The following is a 27,688-nucleotide window of genomic DNA, read 5'->3' as shown; positions in this document are numbered from 1 at the left end:
TTTGTTTGTAATTTAAGTAATAAGTAAACAAATAATATAAATGACAATTTTACGATATAAAAAGCTTTCTTGTCATATTTTTTATAGTTTAAAAAAAATTATTTGTTTGTTTGTTTAATTTAATTTAAGTTAAAAAGTATATAAGTAAATTTGCAAATACCCCAACAATATGAAAATAACAGGTGTAATGGTTTTTGTAGGTACATTACTCGCAAAATTTTGTGAAAGAGAAAATGTTGATGACTGTTCAGGAAAATCAAAAAGATTCCGACATACTAAAGAATATAACCATTGTGAAATACCAAGAAACAGAGGTAGACACTTTGGGATGCGGGAATATGAACATCCTAGAAGAGATCCATGTATCACCATAGGCCCCTGTGGTAGAAATGATGGATTTTTATTACCTTTCACTTTTGATTGTATTACGGGATTTTTTAATAGAGAGAATTTAAGAAGAGCATTCTTTTATTTAGTTCAACACCGCTTAAGATATTTAGAAAAGCATTTAAATTTCAGTCACAATTTTCAAAGCAGCCTTTTTGTTAATTTTGATGAAATTGCAGTTGACTTACGAGAAATTTTTAGAAAATTTATCTATCTTGTTCACTTTAATGATTATGCACACTACAAAAAATGTTTTTATGAAAACAAGTATATTGAGTGCTTTTACATTATGTATAATAATGTAAGTTGTACAAGGTATGTATTTGATTATATGAATATTCTAGCTTCACTTCCTTCTAATTGTAAAATTGATTCTAGCCACTTTTACCGATGCAAAGAAAAATGCCTTGTTGATACTAAACTTAATATCTGCAGCTTCTCGGGTATTCCTTCAGCAGATTTCTTAATTGATCCAGTTTCAATTCTTGAATTAAATTTGTACGAAAGAACACAGTTGTTAAAGTTTTTCTTTACAAGATACTACTTTGAATGTTCATATGGAGAAATTGAAGAAAGATTAATAAGATTTTTGGATTTATACAGAGATGTATACCTAAATGGATCAATATGGGATCATCGTGTAACTGCTTTTGTCATGTACAAAATATTTTCAGAGCTAAGATTTAAAAGATTTAATGACGGTCTTATTGACAGAATGTACGAATTTTTGAGATTATACAGCAATGGTACTCTAATAAGAATTGCAAAGTTCTTCTGTATATTGACTTTTGGATGTTTTGAAAAATAAATGTGTTATATAACTTTTTATAAGATCTTTTAATATTTATTTTAATTTAAAAGAAATAATTTGCAAAAATAAAAACCAAAAAAGTTGTTTGTTAGTAAATTTTAATAAAAGACCTACAAAATTGCTGTGTACTAAATCATTTTCAATTGTGTATTTTTCTTTCACAAATTTAGTTATAAAAATTGACAAATTTGTAACATATTTATTAATTCATCTATAAAATTTATTAGTTTGTTTATAGAATTTAAAAGGTCTGAACTTGATATTAATCAAAGTTTTTAAACGAAACTGCAAATAATAGAAGCTAGACAAAGACTTTAATAGTTAGTTAAAAAAGCAAAGATGGGTCAAATAAAAATGCATTTTAAATTCTTTTATAATAAAATTATGTATCTGCATAAAAAAAATAAATTAATTAACAAAAACATTTGATTTAATACGTAAAATCTTGCATAAAGCTTACGTAGCTGATATAAATATATTTATTTTAAAATATATTTTTCTTATTAAACTTATGTTTTTAATATAAAATAACGGGTTTTTTTTGCTATAAATTTTAAATTATGACATGATAATGTTTACAAATTTCGATTAAATTTTATTTTTAAAAAACTAAAATTTAGCACGTTGCATAAAGATTCACTAAAATACTAAATTATGTCAAAAATAATAACACATAAAGTTATTACTTAAAGTAAAATAAACCTTTAAAAACGCAAAAGATTCCTAATCGTTGTATAATTTTTCATACATCATCAATAAAAATTTAGGTTTCTTCATAAAATTTCATAAAAGTTTGTTTTGTTGTAGTTAAATGTAGCCCAAGTGCAGAATTTACAGGCTTAAGGTAGCATAACATTATATGTTTATCTTTTAACAAATCATCTATATACATCCAAGATGTAATAAGACATTCTCCAGAATCATCAGCCAAAATAAACTTAATATATTTTTTGATTTTAACATCTTCATTTGTAATGTGTTCTTTTGTTTTTACAATAAGACTTTGAATATTTTCCAACTCTTTTTCTAAATTTTCTACAGAATTTCTGTATCCTTTTACTTGAACAACATATTTGCTTTCAACAATTCTTTTTACATGTCCTTTTAAACAACTGACAATGCCTCCTTCCTTTTTTAAATCTTTAATTTTAGCTAAAAAAGATATCTTTTTTCGATATCCAAGTTTTCTATGAGAAAGAGAAAACTGAAACGAATTATAATATGCATATAAAACCACTGTATCTTCTTTTAAATCTAATATTGATGTATAGTGATTAATCAATAGTTTACATCCAAATAATTTAATTTTAAACCCCATTACAAGTTTTTTTGATTCAATGAGTTTTGAAATTATGGAATCGACTTGAATTTTGCAACAAAAAAACCCGTCAAAAACCTCTAAAGTGTTAGATTTGACGGATAAAACTAAAAGAATCATGTACCTGTAGCTTATATCATCTCCTTCAATAATCCTTCTTAAAATAGAATATTCAGTCTTTAATTTATTTTGTACACTCACTATTAGAGACCTATAGTTAATATTTTTTTGTAAAAACAAGTTAATCCAGGCCCACCGATAAAAGATTTTTAATAGCTCTGTATCTACATTTGGAAATTCATTTTTCATCTTTTCAAAAAAGTAAAAATATTTATTTTTTTCGTTGATTTCAGAAGAAACATGCCCTTTAACAGGACAATTATAACTTCTCATCGGTCCTTTTTTGTACTCCGAAGAAAATTTTGGTGCTCTTTTTAAAATATTCTCATTAACTAAAATTTTTTTGTTATTACCAGTTTTAAATCCTATTTCAGGAGAAAAATTAGTATTTTCGCTAACTGACAAATGTAAATTAACTAAATTTTTTTCTTGTGAAACACTAACCTTTGGGCTACCTAAGCTGACACTATAAGATTGTCTAGAATCCTCTGTGCTTCGATCACTTTCAATTTTTATTCTTTTATGTTCTTCAGTAAACAAGTTGTCGTTTTCTATTAGGTCTGAACTTTCTTTTGAATAAAAAAAATGCTCCCTGTCTTCAAGATCTGCTACACTAGAAAAAAAACACTTGTCATCATTAAATGATGCATCATCCAAGGCTTTATCAGATTTATTTGAGTCTAAGCTAACATTTGCTTTTTCAAAAGCTTCACTTTCACATCCCAGTTCAGAATGGCTTAAAGATTTTTGATAGCTATCATCTTCCTCGCTGCTAAAATTTAATAATCTTAAGTCTTCTTCAGAATCCATAAATGGGTCTAAACTTTTACTTCAAAATTATGCAAAAAAATTATTTTAAAAGTAATTTTCATTTTGTTTATAAAAAGAAACAAAAAAAGATAATTTTATATAATCTATTATTTATTTATATCTTTTGGTGTATTTTTGATATTAGTAATATCTCCTAATCGGTTGTTATAATATTTTGATTTTTCAGCATTATGTATAAGTTTTTGATATTGTTTAATTTTTTCTTCTAATTGCACATTTAAATCATAATTATTTTGTCTTTCTCGTTCTAAAGATCTTTCTACGCGGTCTAAAGCATGTTTTAATGATTCAATTTCTAATTCATAATTTGCTTTGATACTTTTGATTTCATATTTAGATTCTGTAATTGTTTTTTCAGCTTGTTCATTTATTGCATTAAAAATTGCATGCTCTTGCTCAGTTTGGTACTGCCAGAATGAAATAGCATTTCTACATGATTCAAATATCTCCGACGGTGTAAAACCAGCTATATTTGGTAACACCTCAAGCTCGCGAATAAACATGTCGGAATCATTGCATAAAGATTTACAAGCAGTGCAAATTTTTGATTTTTTAACATTATGTAAACAAGATTGACAAAATACATGTGAGCAATTTGTAATTAGACAAATTTTTAGAATATTGCGTCTACATTTTAAGTTATTGCATTTCAGACCCATGGGTGTAAAAGAAGAATTTATAAAAAATCTACATTTATTGAGTCAATAGTTAAATATCAGAATTTTTATAACCAAAAAAATTACTTTTATCAAATTTTTTGAGAACAAAAAGTAATTTAAAAAAATTTTTAGGCAACATCAAATTTGTAATGTTGGTTGATGTAGATGGATCTTTATAGTATGAATCTTGTCCTACATCACGGTCGTCTATGTGCCCGAACTCGTCTATATTAAGACTGTCGATATCTTTGGTTTGAGATTCTTCATCCCAATTTTCTAATAAATTAATCCTATCTTTTTTTAATTTTTCTGTAAATTCATCTAAATAAACACCCTCATGAAAATTTAAAGGGTAAGAATTGCAACTTTTACTAAAAATATCATCTAAATTTGAATTAAAATTTAAAGTAACATAAAACAAAGGTAAAAACATAAAGGCAATAAACTTCTCATTATGATAAAAAAGTACAGCTGCTGTGGCTACTTGAAAAGATAAGACAGAATAAATAATTAAAGTTACGGCTTGCTCCCAAAATTTGCCACCAGATTCATAGTGATTCATCGAACTATACAAAAAATCTCCTTTATAGAATAAATAAATAAGACCAAAATAGAATAAGCCTAAAACTAAAACAAAAGGAAAAATTAATGTATAAGAAAACAACATTGGAAATACTATTAGTAATTCAGGAAACATAGAGCCAAAGTCAAATGGTGGGGCAAATTCAGCCTGTTCTTTTTGTCTTCTAGTCTTTTTCATAAATAAATTTTTCAAAAAATGATTAACAATAAGAGGACCTGGTTTTAATAGCAGCATTGAAGTACCAAACAAAGATTTCTGTACTGCTGTGTTTATAAAAAGTACAACAGAAGTAATTATCTTGTTTCCTAATTCCAAAATAAATTCTTTAAAAGTTAATTTATCTGAGATTAATTCTATGAAACTTGAATAAATAGTTGCTGCAAAAAATACTGACAAAAACGCATTAAAAAACAAAAAATTTGCATATCTAGACATAGTTCTTTTTTGTGCGGCAGAATAGGAATAAATTCCTTCTAAATTAACAAGCGTTGTAATGACAATTGGAACTATAAGTAATAAGAGATTGTACACTAAAGCCGGCACAATACCTGTATAAAAATCTCTTATCGCATGATGGTCGTTAAAAAATTTTATTAAAAAACCATTTTCTTTAAATCTGTCTAAATTTACCATTTCAATAGTTTGAACTGCTAAATATGCAAAAATCACATTAAAAATAGTAAATGCAATATTTCCAAATGCTTTAAATAAAAAAGAAATTAGGCTACTTTTGTTTATATTTTCCCATATAATGTCATTGGGTGTTGGTGCATCTTGTGCTTCAACAGAAAAGATTTTAGAACCTATTTTGGCTTGTTTAACGATACTAGCATCCTTAAACTCTTTAAAAACTATAAAACCTTTTTTTGCTCCTATTGGAAAATCAAGAGCAAAATAAGGCCAGTATTTTTTCATGTGAAAAATATGGTAAAAAGAGAAAAAACTAGCATCTTTATCTATATGACCAGGAATGTATAATGCATTTTGCTCACTAACAAGTTCTGTAATATTTTCCGTATTATCTTGGTTTTCAAGATTTTTAATATACTCTTTTTCGTTTTTTATTTTTTCATAAAGAATCTTCAATTGATCAAAAAAAAAGCTTAAAGCCTTTTCGCGATTTTTTAAATAAGTTTTAAAGTTATCGTCGGTATCGGCAAAAATTTTAAGCATATGAATTTTTTTTGAATCATCAACATATTCATCAAGTAAAACCGAATTTACAGTATTTTCTAAACTTTCACTAAAATGTTGAAAGCTTTCTTCACAATCTTTTCTGTTTTTTTGTGACCATTTATTCATTTTTACTACAGTTTGATTTATTTCTTTTTCTATACTTTCAATAGTTTCATTCTTTTCTTCGTAGAGTTTTCTTAAAGAATATGTGTCATATAAAATGACAGAATTTTCAATTTCGCCAAGTTGCATTTCTTCGAAAAAAATTTTCAAATCATTGTCGGTATTTATAAAGTTAGGTAAATTTGATACTAAAATAGTTCTGTTTGATAAACTCAAATAGTCGGCAGCTTGTTCTGGAGAAGATAAATGTTTTGATAACTTTTTTAAAGTAAAAATGGAGGTTAAAATAGCAGGATTTCTTAAATATAGCTGTCTTAAAACAGTGTATCTCTTGTAATATATGTATATTAAGTAAAACACAAAAGCACTTATAAAATATCCGTAGAATAAAATTAAGTAATAACTCATTTCACTCGTTGATCTAGTTCCTATAGACATTCTTGTTAAATATTGTGTAGACGGTTTTCCCAAATAAAGAAAATAATTCCAATAAATATAACCGATGACAGGTAGTACGGTAATACATAAGAAAAGAAAAATTTTAAACAAAAATTTAAGGGTTTGCAACATCATAAAAGCATCTAGGCCTATCAGTGTAAGTAATTTGGTGTCTTCTACAGTAAAAATCGGTATCATCCAATTTAAATAACCAGTATAATTATAACATGGATGGCTCCGTTTTCCTTGAATATTCGGTGAATATAGCCATTTAACTTTAGGTCTTAGAAAAATGTATAAAAAAAATATGCCGGAGCTTAAACTAAGTTGTAATCCTGTATTCCATAAAAACTCATTATCAGCTCTTTCCAAAGGAGGTCTGTTTGTTATTCCTTGTAGAATTTTCTTTTCATTTGACATATAATACAAAGGGTTCGGATCTTTTATATTTTTTAATGGCCAATAATAATTATTCAAATGAAAAAGGAGAAAAGATTATTTTCTTCTTTCTCATTAAAAAATTATTGGTTAGATAGTTGTTGATAATAACGTTATATGGCGTGTTATAGTTAAGAAATTAAAAAGACTAAAAATTAATTCTAAATGACATTTTTTGCATTGAATAAATTAATTTTTAATTTAGTTGTTTGCACATTGTTATGTATCATTTTACCTTACTAGTAAATTTATATAACAGCCGCTATAAAATATTGAAGATTATTTTTTAATTAATAATTTTCTTTAACTTCATGCATAAAGAAAAAACATTACTAAACGTGTTTTAGTGCAAAAGAATTTATTGTCTTTGTTTTATTATAATATAAGAAGGCTAATGTTTTTTATTTATTTTCACAAGACATTAAAGTATTTGAAATAGACTTTTTAGCATATACAATAAATTATAAATTTTTCAATAAAAGTAAGGTCTTCAAGCGTAATTTTTAAAGTTAAAATATACGTTTCTAATACAACTAAAAAATATCTTTGTGCATTAATTATTCTATAGAATGTCGCAAAACACAAAAGAGACTTCAACAAACACCTTAAATCAAGAAATCTGCACGTATTTTAAATTTCAAAAAATGTTAATTTATGATTATTTAAGCTATTAAAAAATTAAACTCCAGATATTTTTTTAGTTTTTTAAAATATAAATTTTTTTGTTAAAAAAAGTGACTTTTAGTATTTAACGATGGTTATTATAATATAAGGTTAACAAAAATAGATGCCTAGCCTTATTCCCTATCATCTCACATGTTGATTATAACAAATAGATATCTAAGATTTATTTCATTCGTACATTACATCTGAGTAATAAAAGATCAAAATTGTTAAGAGAACGTGTTTAATTGAATAAAAATCAATTCTTACCGGTTTATTATAATTTTTGATAATTCGTCACACAACGCAACCAATAAACATCGGCGCGGAATATCAAAAGAAACATCTATTTGTGTATTCGTGCCACGCCATTTTTTATTCCTTTATAAAACATCTAAACAAATTTTTAGACATAATGAGACGTTATTTTAAGCGACAACAGTGCAATTTTAAGCAAGGTGCATTTCTTTATGTGATACATTGTAAAAAAGCTAATTTATAAATTTCTTTTATAATTTGAAGAATTTTTATTTACATATATTAAACAACTTACAAAAGGAGTTGATTTTTTTTATAAATGTATAATTTATAATATGTAGAGTTAAATTTATAATATATATGCTGTAAAAAATTTTTAAATAATTTAAATGTACTAAATTGCATTGTTTAATATAATATACTAGGATTAAATATGTAAATATACTGCTTTTATAGTTTCTTGTCTTGTTTTATTATGGTTAATTTTTTTATTAGATAAGATTTTTAAAGTAAGTAGTAATAAATTTTTAATGATGTGCTAAGGGGAATGAAATATGCACAATAAAGAAATTATAAATTCTTGGATACCTATCGATACAAAGTATTCCTTCAAATGGCTTATGTTTTTATTTATGTAAAAAATAAATTTTCGCTTTACATGCTTCTTTCTTGAGTGCTTAACATTATTGCTTTTTACTAACGTTACAAAAATAAACATAAATAATTTAAATGTGCATTAAATAAATTAGATTTAAATAGACTTTAAATACTTGCTATTTGTAATTGATATTTGTCGTATTTTACAATACAAAAAATGTTTGCAGACATTTTATATTATCTTACAAAGTACTCATTAACTTGCCTTTGTTTTTTTTTCGTTGGTTTAAATAATTAAAAAATATCCTTTCAAAACTAAATACGTCTTAAAATTTATGTTTTTTTTAAACCTTTAAAATGTAAAAACGTAATTTTTTGCATTTGTTTATATAACTTACATGTTATGAAAGAAAAACAGCTACAATTATATTTTTTATCTTTAATAAACAAAAAAATGTAGTTTATGTTTTTAAAAAATTTATTTCTTAATCTTCTAATTAATAAACTCTTTTATTTTTTCTTCAATCCTAAGCCCTTCTTTGTCTTTAGTTACATAAACACAACAAGCTATTACAGGCCTTTCTAAAGAGCAAGCCTTACCAAGAGCACGTTTAGAAGAAACATGCAAGAAATGTATGCCTTTGTCTTCGCAAAGTATCGGTAGAGAAAACGTTATTTCGGGAGGATCTGCATCAACCGCTATTATTACAAGTTTAGCAGTTCCTTTATTAATACATTTAGTAACTTCATTAACACCTTTCTTAATATTTTTTGATTTATACATAGACATAACCAATTCATATAATCTTTTACATTTATCTTCATTAACCGCCTTATAAACATTTTCGTCCATGGGTAAGAAAAATATTTTTATGTTATTTAAATATTAGTATTGCTTGTTAGATCTTAAAAATATTTCACTTTATATCTTGTTGTTATTAAATGCCCTTCTTATGGATAATCATGAAAAAATATGGAAATTGCGAAAGGCTTGTGGATTCAATGTCGATAAATTGAATGCAATAATTGAAAATTTTTTGCCTTTGGAAAATCATTTTTTGAATATTGATGAAAATTTAAAAACTTTTTGTTATGTTCCAAATGAGGCAAATTTTCAACTTCCGAATATTTTTTTAAAGACAAGTTTAACTAGCGCTTGTACAAAATACTTACAATCTAATGTAGAAAAAAATGATTATTCAAAGACTATTGATCTTATAATAGACGAATTGGAAGTGCTCAGGGAAGATTTTGATTTTTTAGAAATTGAGTCCCATGAAAATATTGCTGAAAATACACTAAGCTCTATTTACAAAAAACGTTATGGTTTGTAGCTTAATTTTTAATAAAAATTTTACTGTAATTTTTAACGACAAATAATTTGCGTTATCAACAAATAACCAATCCAAAATTAAAGGAGAACAAAATATATAAAAAAGTTGCAAAAAAACCTGAATGATAAATTTTTCTATTGAAAAACCTACTACGTTAATTAAAATTACAAAACTGGAATTCGAAACAAAATGTATTAATGACTCTATTTTTACTAAGAACATAGACTTCTACAACGATAATTTTGACGAATCTCGTATATTCAATAATTTAGAAGAAAATATGGATGAGCAACAATTATACCAAGAACAGCCTTTTAAACGCAAAAAATCTAATATTTATGTCAATGGACTCATTTATAAAAAAAATTCTAGAACTATGTCTGCAGAAAAAGATTTTAATATTTTAAAATCAACACTTAAATTTGATATTAGGGTTAAATATTTTAAGTTATTTGATAACGACGTTCTTGTATATTTTTTTTGCGAATTAGATGCATTATCTTTTTATATGCAATATTTTAACTTTTTTAAACTTTCTTTTCAACAATTTTGCAACTGGTCGCCAATTCAAACTGATACTTTCTCGGAAATAAAACCAAAAATTTTGTATTCAAAAAATAACAAAAATACAACAACTTGTAAGGAAGATACAGAAACTATTGAGTATGGGAGAAACAGGTTTTTTGAAGCTGTTGAATATTTTAATAATTTAAAAAGTAACTATAACAAAAATGATCTACAACAGTTTAGTGATGATGTGTCCAATAATATTACAGACTTTGCATTTTGCAATACTAAAGAATTGGCTGTTGGTAGTAAATCTAATAAAATAATGCAAGAAGCTTTTAAAATCATGTCAGGGGAAGAGCTTGATAATATTTACGACTTACTAGGCTATGATATTGCTGCTATATCAGCATCTAAACATGGTGCTTATACAATACAAACGCTATTAACTTACTCTACAAATATTTCTCATAAACAAAAGATTGTAAAATATTTTGCAAAAGAAGGAGAGTTTTTATTAGCTCATGAAATTGGAAATTACACGTTTCAAAAATTAGTAAGTTATAGCCAAAAACTAGTATGTAAATTTTTTATTAATAACTTCCAAGATGTCGTTCAATTAGAATTGGGATTTAAGGTGTTTAAAAGATGCATTCAATATTTAAGTCCTATAAAAGAAGATTTAATTAATTGCTTGACATTATATTCGTCTTTATCTACTGGAATAATTGGGCAACTAAAAGCATTAATTTTAAATTTATGAAATTAAATAAATTTTTTTTATGTAATTTACCGATTCTTCGTAAACACTTTCATTAATAAACAGCTCGTCATATTTGAGTGATATAAGTGATGTGGAACTAATAGTAGTTTCAAACAATAATATTACACTGAAAACATCTTCTTCTTCCACAACTTTTTTACCTAAAATTTTTGCATGAGTCTCAGATAAACGAACCAAACTTTCAAGCATACGTATCGTATTAAATTCATTTGGTCCTTCTTTTGTCTTTTTTTTTAAATAATATTTAAGTAAAATATTAGAATTCGCTTCATCTATTGCACATTCTTTTCGACGTATTGAATGAAGAAAATTCTTCAATTTGCACAACGTCCAAAGATGGCTAGGCTTAGCCTTATCTTCTAGACGAAAATTAATTCTATCAAGAATTTTATCTGCTATATTTTCGTCTTTAGTTCTATTTTTTGTATCAAATAATCCAAAAATCAGATCAAATCGACTAATTAAAGGTGTACTAATAAGCGTATTTTCTGATACATTTTTATTTTTATCATACTGATGCTTTGTGTTGCAAGCAGCGATAATTGAACATCTTGTATTTAAGGTCGATAAAATACCCGCCTTTGCTATACTTAATGTCTGTTGCTCCATAGCTTCTAATAAACCGCCCTTTTCATTTACTTTTAATTTATTAAATTCATCAATACAACAGATCCCCAAATCTGCTAACAACAATGCACCAGCTTCTAATCCCCATTCTTTCCCATGCTTAACCGCACAAGAGGTTAACCCGGCGTTACTTGTACCTATACCATTTGTCATAATTGCAGGTGTTACCAATTTAGAACAAATTTTTAATAATTGTGTTTTTGCAGTACCTGTATCGCCTAAAAGAAGTACATGAGAAAGCTGTCGTGTATTAGAATCAGTTTTTGATTCTTCTTTATATTGATTTGCTAAAACCAAAAGAAGTCCGAGTTTTACATTTGAATGTCCATAAATATCAGAAGTAAATGATTCAATTAAAAACTTTCGCTTATTAAAATTGCTTTTTGAAAAAAAATCAGCAAATTCATCTAAATCGTCATTTTTAAATTTATCATCATTTTCCGATTTTATTATATGTAGGCAATGTATATATAACGAAGTATTAATAAGTTCATTTACCTTTAATGGTTTCCATTTCAATTTTAAGATACCACAGATTATAACCTCAGATCCTGCTTGAAACTTTCCTGCAGATTCTCCTTCTAAATAAATTTCGTATAAGTCTGTTATGTTACTTAAGCTTCCTATATTTTGAACACGCAAAGTTTGTGTCTTTACAGCTTCATTTAAACATTCTTTATTGACAACAGAATTAGAACCACATGATTCACATAGTACACTAAATTTTAGAGAATTATCAATGTCGCTGATAAATCCTTTAAAATTACACTTAAGACAAGTATATTCTGTTTTTGTATTTTTAAGTAAAACCTGTCCAGTTTTGATTATAGTTCCACGTATGCCTATAATTTTGTTAATATTCTTAGAACTGAAGGACAAATTTTTAAAAAGAATATAAGGAACTTGATTTAACGATTTATAGTAAATGAAAGGAAACTCAACGGTATTATTTATAAGACGATTGGCCAATTCTGGGTTAGTATTACATAGTTCAATTAAATTTATACAATCATTCTCAAATAACGGCTGTGTGTTCATATGGGTAATTTAGTAATTTTTTTTCTTTTCTAAGAAATTCAGTTATCAAATGGGTATTTGCTCGATAGTACATAATGAATTTGTTTCGATATTTATAGTGCGTCTTGAAATTTTTATTAGACAAAAAAGATTGTCATTGTTTGTAAACATATTGGCTTATTATGATAATCTTTTACAATTATAAGTATTATACATATTTCGCTATAGTATTATAAATTGCTTTACATGAATATCTTCTAAGGTTAGTTAAAATAACATAATTTTTTAATATTATCTATTGGTTGTCATTTACTTTTAAGATTTAAAAAGCTATATCATAAACCCTAGGTTTTAAAAATATAACAACTTTCGTTAAAAATTGGTGTTTAAAATAGTTAAATTTTTTAAACTTTAGTTTTGAAATCTAATAATAAACTAAAGTCTTGTATTAAATTGCGCAGACAATATCAATCCTTTTTTCAAATTCTTTTTATCTTTACCGTTTTTATTCATTAAAAGTTTTATTAGAATTAATTTTTTAAATACTAACAACAATTAAAATTAGAATTAAAGAATTGTGACATAAATCATGTTTATTGTTAATAACTGTATCTAATCGACACAATCTACTATTGTAGTAACTTTTAGATATGCTAAACTAAATTATCAAAATAGTATTTTAAAGAAATAGAATGTACATTAACATTTTATTGATAAAATTTTATATAATCATAAGGCTTTTTATGTACATAGTCATCAAAATGATCATATTTTTCATTATCGTCTACATATTCATAATCAGATGATTCAAATGCACTAGGCTTTATTGGTGGAATAAGGCCATTATTTTCAACATTTAACCAATCAACAGTATTAAAAAAAACATGCCTTTTGATATCTTCAAATCCCCAATAACCCAACCTTTCTTGTCTTTTTTTTCGAAGCAATCTGCTCAATAAATCGGCGGCAGCATAGCTAACATATTTTGGAATATAAATATCAGTTTCTAATATTTTTCTGTAAATTCTGTTGGTATCAACATCAAAAAAAGGAGGATCACCAGTAAACATTTCAAATAAAATTACACCAAAGGACCAATAATCACTTTCTACGCCATCATCTTCATTCAATAATTTTTCGGGTGACATATATTCGGGTGTTCCAGAAATAACGTGTGTTTTTTCAGTGTCTTTAACAGCAAATCCAAAATCTGTTAATTTTATATGTCCAGATGGTGTCAATAAAATATTTTCTGGCTTAAGATCTCGATATAAAAGTCCCTTCTTATGAATAAATTCAAGTGCTAGTAAAATTTCAGAAGCATAAAATAGTGTAGCATATTCTGAAAATCTTCTTAACCTTCTAAGCCAATAAAAAAGTTCACCACCGCTAATATAGTCCATAACTAGCCCAATAACTTTTGAATCTCTAACAATACTAACAAGTTTAGTAATAAATGCGTGGCCGTTTACTGTACGAAGAGCTTTTATTTCATTTTCCAATTGGTCAGCTTGTCGCATTTTTAAAATTTTTCTTTTACTAAGTATTTTAACTGCAAAAAATACTGGTTTTTTTTGATTTAAAGAGACAAGGAATACTTTGCCAAAAGCTCCAGTTCCTATTTTTTTTATAAAATTAAGATTTTCAATTTCCAACATAAAAAGGGTAAAAACGTTAAATTTTTATATTTGTCGTTACTAATTTACGGAACGTCAAAAATTTCAAAAGTCAAAATCATGTAAAAATGGCATTGTTAGATTTAAACGTTAACTTTATTTATTTGGTAAGTTATATTCCAGAATTAATGTTTGTAAAAAGATTATTATTATTAACAGATGAAAACCAAAAAAGTTTAATGATTTATATAAAATTAATGGTCATATAGTTATATTTTATTAAAATTAGTAGTTGTTTTGCTGATTTTTAGTTTTGTTTCACATAATTATACTGAAATGAAATTTTATCAAAAAAGATGGTTGTGTATAAATATAAATCATGTAACCTATTAGTTTGACCTTTTTCTGTCTTCGTAAATTTTTCCTGTTTCAAAACGTCATTATTTTATTAATTTGTGTTGAAGTCTTTTTTCAATTATATCCCTTTAGGATGTTTTTCTTTTAAATTATATTAATTAACCGTTTGAGATGTTTAACACCCAATTGTTATTACAAATGTTTCATTTGATTTAATTTACCCATTTATAATCATTTTTTCTCAATAGAACCAAACTATTAAGCTTATCTATCTATCAAATAATCTGTCACTTTTTCTTGTCTATTTTTTAAAAAGAAAAGTCTAAATTTTTATTTAGACTTGTTTCCTGACATAGTTTTTTTTTAAATTTTAAAACCATCTAAAGTTAGCAAGCATAAATAAAACGTATTAAAGGGTATAAATCAATTTTTTAAAGATTTGATGATGGTATGTAATTAAAATTGATGTCTATTAAGTTAAGTGTTTAATATGTTAAAAGTAAATATTATTTTTTGTTTAAAATTATTCAAGTGTTAACATTTAAAATCACGAGCTAAAAATTTCTTTTATCTTAAAAAAACAATACAAAAATTTATTCTAGATTTTTTACTTAAAGGAGTAGAAGTTTAAAGAAAATACATTTAAAGTACAATGTAATTCGCTATTTTTAAATTAACAAGTATAAACATCGTGTCTTTAAAAATTAAAATTTTATTTTTATGATTTTAAAATGATTTGTTAAATTTAAATGTCAAACTCTTTATTATTTAAATTTTTACGACTTTTTTTTATAAAATTTATAGGGTTTAATTAACTAGCCACATTTTATTTTTCTTATATCAAGAAATAATATGCAATATTTTGGTTACGACACGGCCTTTACACAACGTATTAATTAGTCCATTATGTGTTCTATTGAAATTTTGTTATATTGCATGAAAAATTAAAATTTTTGGCTAAAAATATTAAACACATTAAAAATTTACATTTTATAAGATACAACAAAATAATCTGTGCAGTAAAAGGTTTATGAAAAGGCTTTAACACAATTTAAAATATTTTGTCGTAATTTACTAGTCGAACTTTTTTATAATTAGAAAGCGGCTATGATATTAATATGATAGTAATAAAATTATAGAAAATTGTAATCTTCAATTTTGTAAAATTCAAAGTACAAACAATTATTATTTATAATAAAATTATATAAAATAAAAACCAAATCTTTTCAATTATCGTATATTTATAAAGAAAGTAACAAAATAAGACAAAATTATTAACAATTTTTGGTTTAAACCATTTTTATAATAAATTTAAAATTTAAACAAATATAAAATTCTTGTAATTTTAAACTAATTGAGGCAAATTACAATAATTACATTTATTTGTTCTTGGTAAATTAATTCAAACATAAAATCACTTAATTTTAATTATTAGACAAAAAAGGTGCATGCTAATGATTTGTTATAATAACGTATAAATTAAATTTAATATTTAATATTTAATCACCAATTAAAAACCAACTATTAATATATTTTTTTATTGATTTCTTTAAAAATAATTATTTGTTACAAAATTCAAAAATCATCAAATTAAAAAAAAAATTTCAAATATAAAAAAGTTATTTGTCAATTTATCTCCTTATTGGCCAAGGCTTTTTAAATCGATTTTTTTGTTAGAAAATCAGTCTTTTATGAATGGACCGAGATACAAACAAGAAAAAAAAATTTTTAAGTTGTATAGCAATAAGATTCAGCAAGATTGTATTAAAGCATTCGAAGAATTTTTAAATTTATATACTATAGCTTATGAAGATGAAAACAGCTTGATGAGAAATAGTTTTTTGACTGAAGATCCTTTACCAAGTTTAAATGAAATAGTTAAATTTAATACTGAATATTACTTACAAATATGTGCAAAATTAGAACACTACGTAAAAAATTATTTATTTTATTTAAAAAAACCGAAATATATTGCCAATATTATAGCATATTATGCTTTTGCTCTGGAATATGGATTATTTGGAATGGAAATAAATAAGAAAAACGCCTTTCAATATTATAAGTTGTCGGCACAAAATGGTTCTCCTTTTGGTACCTTTAGACTGGCCCAATGTTATGAAAAAGGGGAGGTTTGTGCTAAAAATAAATATAAGGCATTGGAATTTTATAGATGTGCTGCTAAATTGGGATCAATACATGGCTTACATACTTATGGCACTATATTGCTACAGAATAATTTTGACATTGATGAACGAGAAGAAATTGCATTTTTTTATTTAAAAATAGGGATCAATAAAGCCATTAAAAGCTATCCCTATGTTTTTTATGATTATGCTAGATATATAGAATTTAAATTATCTGATAATGAAATCACTTTTGAAGTTGATTGGTGCTTTAAAGTTTATTTTAGAGGTGCACAAAATGAATGTCCGAATTGTCAATATAGAGTAGCGCAATGTTTTGAGTTTGGAGAGCTTAATGTAAATGTGGATCTTAAAAAAGCATTTTCATACTACAAAAGCGCAGCCTTCAACGGGCATATCGACGCACAAGTTAAAATCGCCCAAACACTCATTGAAAAAGGAGATAAAACACAGACTAATTATAACCTAGCGTATAATTATGCTATTAAAGCAGCTATTAAAGGAGACTGTAAAGCTATCAAGTACATGACGATTTTTTACAAAAATGGATTAGGAATTAAAAAGAATATAGCTGTTTCAAATTGGTGGGAAAAGATACTTTTTGTTCACTTAAAAGAGCAGAAGGTTGTTTTAAATCTACAAGAGTTTGAAATTTTAAATCATTTAATAATAATACCACTAGAAAATCGAAATGAAAATGTTTTTGAAGAATACGAAGGGAATGGAGAAATTATTAAAGTGATGTAATAAATTATAACTTTTTCTGATAAATCTATAATTAAACCATCAATTTATAATGTTTTGTCTTATGTAAAAAAGTAGTTTTAGTGTTCAATTTAAAATAAATGATTCAAAAAGGCAATTTATAATGATAAAGGCCGAATTAAATAATTTGCATTTATACATAATTTGAAAGTTGTACATGATGAAAGAATACTTAAGTAAGTTGCAGGTCAAAAAACTGCAGTTTAATATTAATTTGAAAGCTTAATAAATTATAAATTTTACAAAACTTTTACGTAGACAGAGAAAAAATAATATTCTACAGTATTTTGTTTACTGGAAAAAACAACTTAATGTTATAAGCATAAAAACTTCATAAACTTGTATCTTAAATTATACTTTAGTAACAATTTTTTTTTGCTAAAAAGCTATTTGGTTTCTAGTACTATTGTGAATTAAAAAAGCAAAAAATATTCCTGATAAATAAAATTCGTAACTTTACAACATGCTTTTACTATCATCTCAAATAAATGTCAATTGGATAATTTATTTAATTAAAAAAAGGGATTTTTAATAAAGGAGAATCTTTATATTATTGGTAACTTTAAATTTAAAATATTTTTTTGGAAAGATCCCACTATGGAAGAAGAAAATGTACAAAATCAAGCAATTTCACAGGCAGCAGAAGTTGAGAAAAAAGTCACCGAGCAGATAACAAATATTGAGAACTCAAAGCTAGCAAGTAATTTACCTACAGATGTACAATCTCTGCATATCACAGACATAATAAAACTGATATTTTTTACGGGAATTGTAAACTTTTTTCCGTTATTTTTAATATTTGGAACAGAGTTTTCTAGTAAATTTGATTTCTTACGAAAGATATTGCATCTTTTTTTTATTACATTTTTCGTAGGATCTATGTTAGTAACAATGTGCTGTTTTATAAGCGGTGCGCAGGAGATTTATAAGTTTGTGGTTGTGGTTATGTTCTGCAAAGATGTTTTAGGAGCTATTTTATTATTAATGTTTTCAACAACTAGTCTTACCAATTTAGTATTTGCTTTTTTATATTTAGCTTACATTTTAATTCAAGATTTAGCTTTATTATATTATATGGGTATTTATTTAAAACGATTACAATCTGATAAATATGATGATTATGGTGTTAAGATTGTTAGAAAGGAACAAGAAAAAGTTTAAAAACATAAATAAAATACAATTTACTTTTATTTTTTTGTAACCCATGGACTTTGACAAAATTGATAAAAATGAAATTTTTCTGTTGGTAGGGGAAGATCTTGACAAGATAAACTCTACTACATTAAAAACTAAAATTTTTTATCAGATACAATATTTTAGTGTAGAAGATTACAAAATAATAAATAGTCCTGTTGGATATAAATGTTCATGTGATTGTTTAATTTGTTGGCATATTTTAAAAGTTATTTATCATAAAGATAAGGCACTAACAGAACCAGTTAATATTGATGACTTTTAATTTTTATTATTTTTAAATAACAAAGTCCCAAATAAGTTATATCATCTTTCATACATAACATATTTGTATTGATTTTTAATACACCAATTACGCCATTTTGTGAACTTTGAATGTATTTAAAAATTTGAGGCTGTAAATTTCAAAACTTACATCATTTTAACTTGTTAGAAAATTAAGAATCCCTAATTATTATAAATCGTTATTTTAGTTAAATTGTCCAATACAAAAAGTTAAAGTGAAACTGTAAAATTTAATTTATTTAAAATTCAACTGATTCATATTTTTCTGATATCTTAATCTTATCTCCGTGTTTAGTAATTAGCCGATTATCAACTGTGCTTCTGAAAAATCCATTCTTATTGTTTAAATGTGAAGATTTGTAATGATGCTTTTTTGTGTGGCGAGGAAAAAAATATGCTTCATTTTTTATTTTTCTATCTGCTAAATATAAAATCTCCCAAAGTTGTTTTTTGGTTTTTTTACATTCATTAAATCTTAGATCTGTTATTTCGAGTGATAAAATAGACGAAAGTGCTTCTAAACACTTATCATCTTTCATAATATAAAAATTTGAGTCGCCATTGTACACAAGACTCAAAGATGTTTCAAAATCTTCTGCATTTTTTTTTAATACAATATTATCTTTTTCAACAGAAATTTTTAGATTTTTTATTTTATCTATAAGCGATATACTTCCATCTGCCATAATTTTAAGTTCTATTATTATAGGAGAATAAAAGTCAGAAGCTATTACACTTTCATCGTGTCTAGCCAACATTTCATTAGAATCATGTAGTCTAATATAATAACTTGGAAGAGCACATGCTACCATAAAAAATATCATATTAAGGTTACAGAGTATTAAAGATATAAAAATAAAAAGTTTTAGTTTAATCATGTGTTTTGTAATTTACCCTCATAACATCATTACTATATTGGCGTTTATTTTAACGTAAATATTTTATTTGTTAATTACTTATAAATATTTGTATTTTGAATGTAACCCCTGTCATATTAATGCCAACAGCTAAATTGATAAAAAACAGATCAATTACATATTATAGAAGAGAGCCTTTACATATTTTTAGTATTAGAACGGCGATGCTTGTATTTAGACTCATTTTATTTTTTATAGCAATGACACTTTCTTATGTTTTAAGTTTTGTTGTTTCTATTATTATTTACATTATATACTTCTTGCTATACTTAATCGGATATGATTAGTACTGAACGAAAATTGGTTGTTTAATAAAGAGGTTTTCTAAGTATATGTATTTGATTATTTTTTTCAAAAAATGTGTTATTTAGTTGTTTCATATAACTATTTATAATTTAATAACTTTTTGTTTATTAATAAAAACAAACAATATTTTTATTAAATTAAAATAATAATGTAATTTAGCTTTAATAGTTAATTTAATTTATCGGGATTTAATAGCAATTTTTTACCTTTAAAAGAGGAAAGTAAAGTGAATTAAAATTTCGGAGATATTAATTTAAATATTACATTTATTTTTTAAGTTTTTAATATATTTAAGATATAAAAAGCTACTTTTTTTATATTTGATAAATGTAGTAAACGTATGCAACTAGAATTTATTTAAATAAAAAAATACTTAAAATTAGACAAATTTTACTTTAAAAATCAAGCTTATTGTTTAACAAAGAGTTAAATAATAAAGAATTAAGTTAATGTTTGTCTGATCGCTTTGTTTTTCTACTTGCTTACAAGATATATTTTAAAATTATAATAAAACTATATCAAGTCCTGTAAAATTTCTTATGATTTTAATGTTTTATAGTTAAAATGTTGCTTGAAATTAAATATCTTAGTACTACATTAAAAGCCAACAATAAGTTTATCAATATTAAAATCTCTTAGATTTATATTAGAACTATTTAAAAAATTTGTTTGTGTCATAATCTCCCTTTTTTATTGCAAATAAAGCATCAAATTTGTAATTTTATTTGAATTTTTTGACAAAACTTCGAATTCAATGTGTTAATGAACATTACACAACAAAATTTGCAATTTAAAATTTTAGATTTAAACTAAAGTGTATTTTATATAATAAAGTTTTTGATTAATAAAATTATAATAAGATTTTAAATGTTTGCAAAAATAGCTATTTTTATGGTTTTATAAAAAAATACAAAAACTAGTTTGAATTTCATATTTTAATATATTTTTAGCATTTATTTTTTTGCTAATTAAATGCTACGAGTTTTAAGCCTAATTTTTTGCAAGCACATTATTACCCCAAATGGAAACTGGTTTATTGAGCGGAAAAATTTTGGAGAAAAAAAATGTCTCTCATAACACTATTTTTTTAAGATTAAAAGTTTCTAATGAACTTAAAAAAGATGATATTTCATTTTTTGTTTACATTTATGACGCAAACCGCAATTTAAAAAGACCATACACGCCAATACAATGGAATGAAAACGAAATTTGCTTTATAATTAAGATTTACTTGCGCGATGGTGTATCTGAATATATTAGCAAATTATCTATCAACGATATCGTCTACATTTCAAAGCCAACGCTAAAATTGAAATATTCTAACAAATATAATAATATATTAATGATATGTGGTGGAACAGGTATAACACCTATGTTACAAATTTTAAAACATGTAGAAAATGTAGAAAAAATTACTATCATTAGTTGTAATACCACCTTTAATGATACTCTAATTAATCGAGATATTATAAACTGTGACCTTAAAGTTTGGCACGTTTTCAGCCGAGAAAAAAAAATCTGCAACAGTGACAAAAATTATTTTATCAATAGCGACGAAAATAATGTGTTTAAAACACATATTACAAAAGAAATAATTGAGCACGTTACGCAATCAGAAAAATTAAAAAATTTTGATTTTGTGTATGTCTGCGGGCCCCCAGGTTTTATGAATGCAGTATCCGGAGATAAAACTGTTGATAAAAGTCAAGGGGTGTTAACAGGTATACTTAAAGAATTAGGCTACAATAGTAATCAAGTTTATAAATTTTGATTTAGTTAATACTTTTAAATATTTACTTTGTTCACTCGTTAAAATTTGCATCTAAATTCTTTGGTTTAATTAAAAAATAATTTTTTTTCAACATTAAGAATAAGAAGATTTTTTAAATTTGTATAATTTTTGGAAATTTATTAATTTATCTTATTTGATTTAGATTTTTACTTTCGAAGTATCAAATAGAATCACAAATCTATAAATTTTTATTTTACTCCACAATTTTAAAATCCAAATTTTTAAACAATGTGATATAAAATAAATAAAAGGGCTCTATAGGGTTCAAGTTAAAATTATGAACTAAAAAATTATAGTGAAGAGTGTAGAAATACAAATATTTAACAGTTTTGATTCAAAAAGAACAAAATATATTGAAATTATAAAAAAATTAAAAAATACACGAAATAAACAAGTAGAATAGTTACACAAATAATTAGGCTACTTAATAAAAAAGAAATTTAAATATCTAAGTGTAACATCAATGAAAAAAAAATTATACCTTAACAACACAACAAATTAAATTACAGTATCAGTCTTTCTAAAAAAAATCTTTTAAACAACAAATATAGATTATTTATTTGTGTATCATTTATTGCTTTTATTTAAAGATTAATAAAATATTTTACCACTAATTGATCTCTTTTGAGGGTTAAGTTTATTTTGGCTTTTATTTCTTTGCATTTTAATCACCTGAATGTAAAGTTATTTTCAATCTACATAATTCTCATCTTCCGATATTTTTATTTATATACTATTAAAAAGATTACCTTTATTTTAACAGAAAAAATCTTTTCTTTCAATTTTGTAAGCTACCTTTGTGTTTTCTGGGATATATTAATTTCTGTTAAATAAAGTTAAAGAACCTTGAAAAAAAAAATTATAGTGTTATTGAAATTCAGTATAATTTTTTAAGCACATCTTTTCTTGTATAAAAATTTGTTTGTTTATTTGTTTACACCTTATATCAAGCCATAGCTTATATCCCTATGTTGTCACAAGGAGAGATATTGCGAAACCCTTCTCGAACTAGATTCCATAGACCTTTAGTAAAAAAAGCAAAAAAGAGAACGTGGTGGTCAAACGTTTGTTGTTTGTGTACATTTCTTATACCCAATTGTATTCTAAGCTGTTTTGGGATGAAAACAGATGAAGTGCGAAATGCATGGCGAGAGAAGGTAGCATTATGCATGTGTATCGGACTTTGTTGTAGTGCCCTAACTTTTTTAACATATGGAATGTCAACCCTTGTTTGTAGAGGTAGTAATCAATATGTCTTTGGAAATATAGATAGTAAAAAAATAGGAAATATTGTTATTACAAATGGAAGCATTTATAAAACTAAAGACCGTGGCTTTAATCCAAAATTAATTTATACTGGAACTTTTAAAAATAAAAGTGAAGCTTGTAAGCGAGCCTTTGGAAAGCAACTCCTTAACGGTAAGAAAAGTCTTGATAAATTGCAACGAATAGCACCGATATGTTTTGATTATTCATACATCGTCAAAAAAAACTTTTTAGTAATTGACAATAAAGTGTATGACCCAAGTTTATGTAAAGAAAAAACGTTTGATAAATTTAAAGCAAAGTATTCCGGAGGAGAAGCTAAACAAGACTATTTGTCTACAGATGAATTTCAGTGCTTTAAAGATACATTTTTTACCGGAGAAGTTGCAACTAAAACTAAAGGGTGCTATCTTGCAGATACAATTTTATACATCACTACAGTTATAATTTTTAGTTTAATTATTGCAAAATTCGTTCTCGCTACAATTTATTCGTGGCATATGAAAAAAAAAATAAATAATTTTCCTGGTGTTACACCATCAATATTATTAGTGACATGTTATAGTGAGGATAAAGAAGGAATTAAAAAAACTTTAGACAGTCTTTGCAAACAGGATTATGACTATGACAATAAGTTAATTGTAGTTATAGCAGATGGTGAAATTACCGGCTCTGATAATGATAAGAGCACACCCGAGGTTATTTTAAGTTTAATTGAAACTGATAACTCTGAAGTTTTACCTAAATCATATGTTTCTCTAATGCCTGGGACTAAAAGACTTAACAGAGCAATGGTGTATTCAGGATATTATAAGGTTCAAGGAGAAAATAATTTGCTAACTAGAGATGAGTCAATGAAATGTAGAATTATATTTATAAGAAAATGCGGAAATGCTTGCGAAACATTTAAAGCAGGTAATAGAGGTAAAAGAGATAGTCAAGTTATACTAATGTCTTTTTTTTCAAAACTAATTTACAACGATAGACTGTCAGAACTAGATTTCGAATTATATAACAAAATGAAAATATTAATGCCACACATTGATCCTGTAGATTTCGAATGCATTTTGATGGTAGATGCTGACACTATAGTCAAACCTGATGCTTTGACTAAAATGATAGCTGTATTTGAGACAGATCCAAAAGTTATAGGCATTTGTGGCGAAACAATGATTTTAAATAAATGTGAAAGCTGGGTAAGCATGATACAAGTATTTGAATATTATATTAGTCACCATCTTAGTAAAACTTTCGAATCAGTTTTTGGAGGAGTAACATGTTTACCAGGATGTTTCTGTATGTACAGAATTAAAATTATAACAGATGAATATGGCAGCGTTGTTACAGGTCATCGTGTCAATGCAAAAAAAATATTTGATAATGAAGAAAATGAGAAAAATTGTTTACCTATACTAGCTAATCCTTTTATTATAAATTCATATTCTGTTTATGAAGCTAAGACACTTCATCAGAAGAATCTGTTGCATTTGGGAGAAGACAGATATTTAACCACCTTACTTTTAAAAAATTTTTTTAAAAGAAAGCTAATATTTGTACCACAAGCCAAATGCGAAACATATGTACCTGGAGAGTTTAAAGTTTTACTAAGTCAAAGAAGAAGATGGATTAATTCTACCATACACAATTTATTTGAATTGGCCATGGTTGATAAATTGTGCGGTGTTTTTTGTTGCTCAATGCGATTTGTTGTTGTTGTTGAATTGTTTGGTACGCTCGTTTTACCGGCTGCTATTTTATTTACTGGCGTCTTAATTGTGACATCAATATTATATGTTCCCGCTTGGATACCTATAATTATGTTGTTTGCCATCTTTCTATTACCTGCAGTATTGATCTTTATAACTACATTTCAGATCAGTTATATTTTCTGGCTATTTGTTTACTTATGCTCTATTTTTATCTGGAACTTTGTATTACCTGTATACGCTTTTTGGCATATGGATGACTTTTCATGGGGTGATACAAGAAAAATAGATGGATCAGATGATGATGAGGAATTAATAGAAAATGATCAACAAAAGATAATACTAAAAGAATTAGAAGATTTTAAACAAGTGAGAGAATCAAATTAAATTGTTGTAAAGTAATTTTGCTTGTTAATTAAAAAAAAATGTAATTAAATATTTTTAATGTTAAAAAATCGTTTATATTAAATTAATATTTTAAAAAAAACTTAATAAGTTTACTTATACAATAAAAATTTAAATTGCGAATGTAGTACAATTTAGTGAGAAAAAAATTTAAATTTTTTAATATTTTATTTATCAATTTTTTTAAAAGTGACAATAAACTACAAAACATAAATAGCGACAAGAAAATATCTTAAATGCGTGATCTATAAAGATTCATCGGGATCACTATAATTTTTTATACTTGTTTTTCTCTTTATTTTTGGTGTACTATCCTTAATAAAAAAGAGCTCTTTAGAAAATAACAATCCTAATTTAGATTGCTCATCTGTACAATTATTTACGTGTTCATTTTCAACACGAAAAAGTGCCCAAACAAATCTTCTAACAATTTCGCAACTAATAAAAACGAATTCGTTATCAATTAAATTAAAATCTTTACAGATCCACAAATATCTTGAACCAAAATTGTAAATTGCTCCTAAAACATAAAAATAATTTGGAAATAACTTTTTAGATCTAAATATTGTCCAATCCAAAAAATAATCCCATATCAATGAAAACGTAGATGCGCAAAAGGTAAAAAAAAATTTCCACCTTTGAATGCGATAATCTTTGTAAAAATAGGATACTGCTTGTAATGTTCCAGATATAAAGGTTAGAAGATATTTTGACATGTTTATTAAATGGGGAAAGGATGATTTAGTTTCCTTGTATCTATTTAAACATTGGATGATTCTAACTGTTGGCCATAGATTATTAAAGAACATAAAACTTAAGCATGTTTTTTTAATTCCTAAGTCTATTGAAAGCATTTTAAACGACGAAGTAAAGCTTTGGAAAACATCCGCAAAAAAAAAATTTTTAAAATAAACTTTCCTAAATCCTGATACTAACGTTCCAATAAAAACAGATATAAAATATAACCTAGATTTGTACCAGAGAATGTTAAAAGGCAATGCAATAATACAAATAGGAACGCAAACAAGTCCGTAAGCTAGAATATCAGGATATTTTTTAATAAAAATTAAACAAGAAAGAAAAGTCAAATTTAAAGTTAAAGTAATATTCAAAAGAAAATCTATAGGTGATAAATTTGAAATTACATCAAAATTAAAAATAAGATTGTGATTTATATCATATTTTATAAATAATAAATCGCATACTCCAAATAGAAAAGCGCCAAATTGAATCAGTCCAACATTGTATGCAATTCTTTTTACAAAAGGATTTTGGTCTAAATCCGCACAATAAATAATAACTACCAATGCAGTTAAAAAAACACCGATAAGAAAAGTTAAAAAGGGGTCAGGTCTCAACTTTTTGCCTATTTTTTTAAAAATAATTTGTGCTTTAAATTTATCATTAAGAACAAATACCTTTTTGTAAACAGATCTAACTTCTTTTTGCATTTTATCTATTTTTTTTGATTTACGAAAATGTGATTGATGTAATTTTTTTAAAAAATCACTACTAAATTCGTCACTGCCAATTTTGTTAATATATTTTCTAATAATGATAGATAATCCCATATAATTTATATCTCTATAACTTTTTACCGAATTAATGGCCTGTAATAACTCATGAAAAGCCTTCTCTTTTTTTCTCTTTTCAAATGGTCCATTAATTTTGAAGGTGTCAAAGTTCAGCATTCTCCTTTTTTTATTATCCTTTTTTTCAGGAGATTTAATATCTTCAACAATTTTTATGTTTTCGAAATCGCTCTCTTCACCACCAAAACTTAAATCGTTTTCTCTTTCTACTAAACTTTTTGATTTATTAATTTTGTTTGAGTACAATTCATCATTAATTAATTTCTCCTTTTTTTCACTAGATGTATTAATTTTTTCAATAATTTCGTATTTTTTTTTATTATTTCTATTTTTTGTCTGATTTTCTGTAAAATTTTCACGTACAATTTTAAATAGTAAATTTCTTTGTTCATCTGTTTGATCTTCAATTCCATTAAAAAACTCTGTTATTTTAGTAAATTCACTTAATAACAAGCTTTTAAATCTGTTTGTATCATTTTTTAAATATTTTATTAAATTGTTATATTGTATATAGAAATCCTCCCAGCCTTGTAATTTGTTAGATTTAAGTAATGTTGAAAATTTCATCTCTAAATATGGGTGAATTATTATCTGCGATTGATAAAGGAATACTTGAAATTGAAAATGAGTTAGACAGGATGAAAAATAATATAAAGATTATAGTGAAACAAT

General features: G+C 25.2%; 15 protein-coding genes across 15 annotated transcripts; 7 read left to right on the top strand and 8 right to left on the bottom strand.

Annotated features, from left to right (window-relative positions):
- Nucleotides 1–169: 169 nt before the first annotated feature.
- AAJ76_2000141845 (hypothetical protein) lies at nt 170–1,195 on the top strand (the record flags this gene model as incomplete). Its single annotated transcript, XM_024474446.1, has 1 exon — nt 170–1,195. The coding sequence occupies one exon, from the start codon at nt 170–172 to the stop codon at nt 1,193–1,195; it is 1,026 nt and encodes a 341-aa protein (XP_024332326.1).
- A 766-nt stretch (nt 1,196–1,961) lies between these two features.
- AAJ76_2000138569 (ubiquitin c-terminal hydrolase) lies at nt 1,962–3,446 on the bottom strand (the record flags this gene model as incomplete). Its single annotated transcript, XM_024474445.1, has 1 exon — nt 1,962–3,446. The coding sequence occupies one exon, from the start codon at nt 3,444–3,446 to the stop codon at nt 1,962–1,964; it is 1,485 nt and encodes a 494-aa protein (XP_024332325.1).
- Nucleotides 3,447–3,553: 107 nt separating this feature from the next.
- Nucleotides 3,554–4,126, bottom strand: AAJ76_2000137889 (e3 ubiquitin-protein ligase ccnb1ip1; the record flags this gene model as incomplete). Its single annotated transcript, XM_024474444.1, has 1 exon — nt 3,554–4,126. One exon carries the CDS (start codon nt 4,124–4,126, stop codon nt 3,554–3,556), a length of 573 nt encoding a protein of 190 aa, XP_024332324.1.
- A 49-nt stretch (nt 4,127–4,175) lies between these two features.
- Nucleotides 4,176–6,866, bottom strand: AAJ76_2000135149 (integral membrane protein; the record flags this gene model as incomplete). The annotated part of the gene is made up of 1 exon (XM_024474443.1): nt 4,176–6,866. The coding sequence occupies one exon, from the start codon at nt 6,864–6,866 to the stop codon at nt 4,176–4,178; it is 2,691 nt and encodes an 896-aa protein (XP_024332323.1).
- A 2,029-nt stretch (nt 6,867–8,895) lies between these two features.
- On the bottom strand, nt 8,896–9,255 carry AAJ76_2000132760 (nhp2-like protein 1; the record flags this gene model as incomplete). Its single annotated transcript, XM_024474442.1, has 1 exon — nt 8,896–9,255. One exon carries the CDS (start codon nt 9,253–9,255, stop codon nt 8,896–8,898), a length of 360 nt encoding a protein of 119 aa, XP_024332322.1.
- Nucleotides 9,256–9,355: 100 nt separating this feature from the next.
- Nucleotides 9,356–9,736, top strand: AAJ76_2000132659 (hypothetical protein; the record flags this gene model as incomplete). The annotated part of the gene is made up of 1 exon (XM_024474441.1): nt 9,356–9,736. One exon carries the CDS (start codon nt 9,356–9,358, stop codon nt 9,734–9,736), a length of 381 nt encoding a protein of 126 aa, XP_024332321.1.
- A 1,264-nt stretch (nt 9,737–11,000) lies between these two features.
- AAJ76_2000129323 (dna replication licensing factor mcm7) lies at nt 11,001–12,692 on the bottom strand (the record flags this gene model as incomplete). The annotated part of the gene is made up of 1 exon (XM_024474439.1): nt 11,001–12,692. The coding sequence occupies one exon, from the start codon at nt 12,690–12,692 to the stop codon at nt 11,001–11,003; it is 1,692 nt and encodes a 563-aa protein (XP_024332320.1).
- Nucleotides 12,693–13,378: 686 nt separating this feature from the next.
- On the bottom strand, nt 13,379–14,329 carry AAJ76_2000127686 (protein kinase dc2-like protein; the record flags this gene model as incomplete). Its single annotated transcript, XM_024474438.1, has 1 exon — nt 13,379–14,329. The coding sequence occupies one exon, from the start codon at nt 14,327–14,329 to the stop codon at nt 13,379–13,381; it is 951 nt and encodes a 316-aa protein (XP_024332319.1).
- Nucleotides 14,330–16,335: 2,006 nt separating this feature from the next.
- Nucleotides 16,336–17,535, top strand: AAJ76_2000125679 (skt5-like protein; the record flags this gene model as incomplete). Its single annotated transcript, XM_024474437.1, has 1 exon — nt 16,336–17,535. One exon carries the CDS (start codon nt 16,336–16,338, stop codon nt 17,533–17,535), a length of 1,200 nt encoding a protein of 399 aa, XP_024332318.1.
- Nucleotides 17,536–18,150: 615 nt separating this feature from the next.
- Nucleotides 18,151–18,714, top strand: AAJ76_2000123864 (hypothetical protein; the record flags this gene model as incomplete). Its single annotated transcript, XM_024474436.1, has 1 exon — nt 18,151–18,714. One exon carries the CDS (start codon nt 18,151–18,153, stop codon nt 18,712–18,714), a length of 564 nt encoding a protein of 187 aa, XP_024332317.1.
- Nucleotides 18,715–18,757: 43 nt separating this feature from the next.
- Nucleotides 18,758–19,012, top strand: AAJ76_2000123257 (hypothetical protein; the record flags this gene model as incomplete). Its single annotated transcript, XM_024474435.1, has 1 exon — nt 18,758–19,012. The coding sequence occupies one exon, from the start codon at nt 18,758–18,760 to the stop codon at nt 19,010–19,012; it is 255 nt and encodes an 84-aa protein (XP_024332316.1).
- A 259-nt stretch (nt 19,013–19,271) lies between these two features.
- On the bottom strand, nt 19,272–19,844 carry AAJ76_2000122171 (hypothetical protein; the record flags this gene model as incomplete). The annotated part of the gene is made up of 1 exon (XM_024474434.1): nt 19,272–19,844. One exon carries the CDS (start codon nt 19,842–19,844, stop codon nt 19,272–19,274), a length of 573 nt encoding a protein of 190 aa, XP_024332315.1.
- Nucleotides 19,845–21,276: 1,432 nt separating this feature from the next.
- AAJ76_2000120738 (nadh-cytochrome b5 reductase 2) lies at nt 21,277–22,026 on the top strand (the record flags this gene model as incomplete). The annotated part of the gene is made up of 1 exon (XM_024474432.1): nt 21,277–22,026. The coding sequence occupies one exon, from the start codon at nt 21,277–21,279 to the stop codon at nt 22,024–22,026; it is 750 nt and encodes a 249-aa protein (XP_024332314.1).
- Nucleotides 22,027–23,015: 989 nt separating this feature from the next.
- Nucleotides 23,016–25,406, top strand: AAJ76_2000118999 (chitin synthase 1; the record flags this gene model as incomplete). The annotated part of the gene is made up of 1 exon (XM_024474431.1): nt 23,016–25,406. The coding sequence occupies one exon, from the start codon at nt 23,016–23,018 to the stop codon at nt 25,404–25,406; it is 2,391 nt and encodes a 796-aa protein (XP_024332313.1).
- Nucleotides 25,407–25,669: 263 nt separating this feature from the next.
- AAJ76_2000114432 (xenotropic and polytropic retrovirus receptor 1) lies at nt 25,670–27,583 on the bottom strand (the record flags this gene model as incomplete). The annotated part of the gene is made up of 1 exon (XM_024474430.1): nt 25,670–27,583. One exon carries the CDS (start codon nt 27,581–27,583, stop codon nt 25,670–25,672), a length of 1,914 nt encoding a protein of 637 aa, XP_024332312.1.
- Nucleotides 27,584–27,688: the final 105 nt, after the last annotated feature.

The sequence above is a fragment of the Vairimorpha ceranae genome, assembly GCF_000988165.1.
Source record: "Vairimorpha ceranae strain PA08 1199 chromosome Unknown NODE_2, whole genome shotgun sequence".
NCBI classification, from domain to species: domain Eukaryota; kingdom Fungi; phylum Microsporidia; family Nosematidae; genus Vairimorpha; species Vairimorpha ceranae.
The sequence above is the reverse complement of the archived record's forward strand: the minus strand, read 5'-3'. Positions and strand labels throughout refer to the sequence as shown.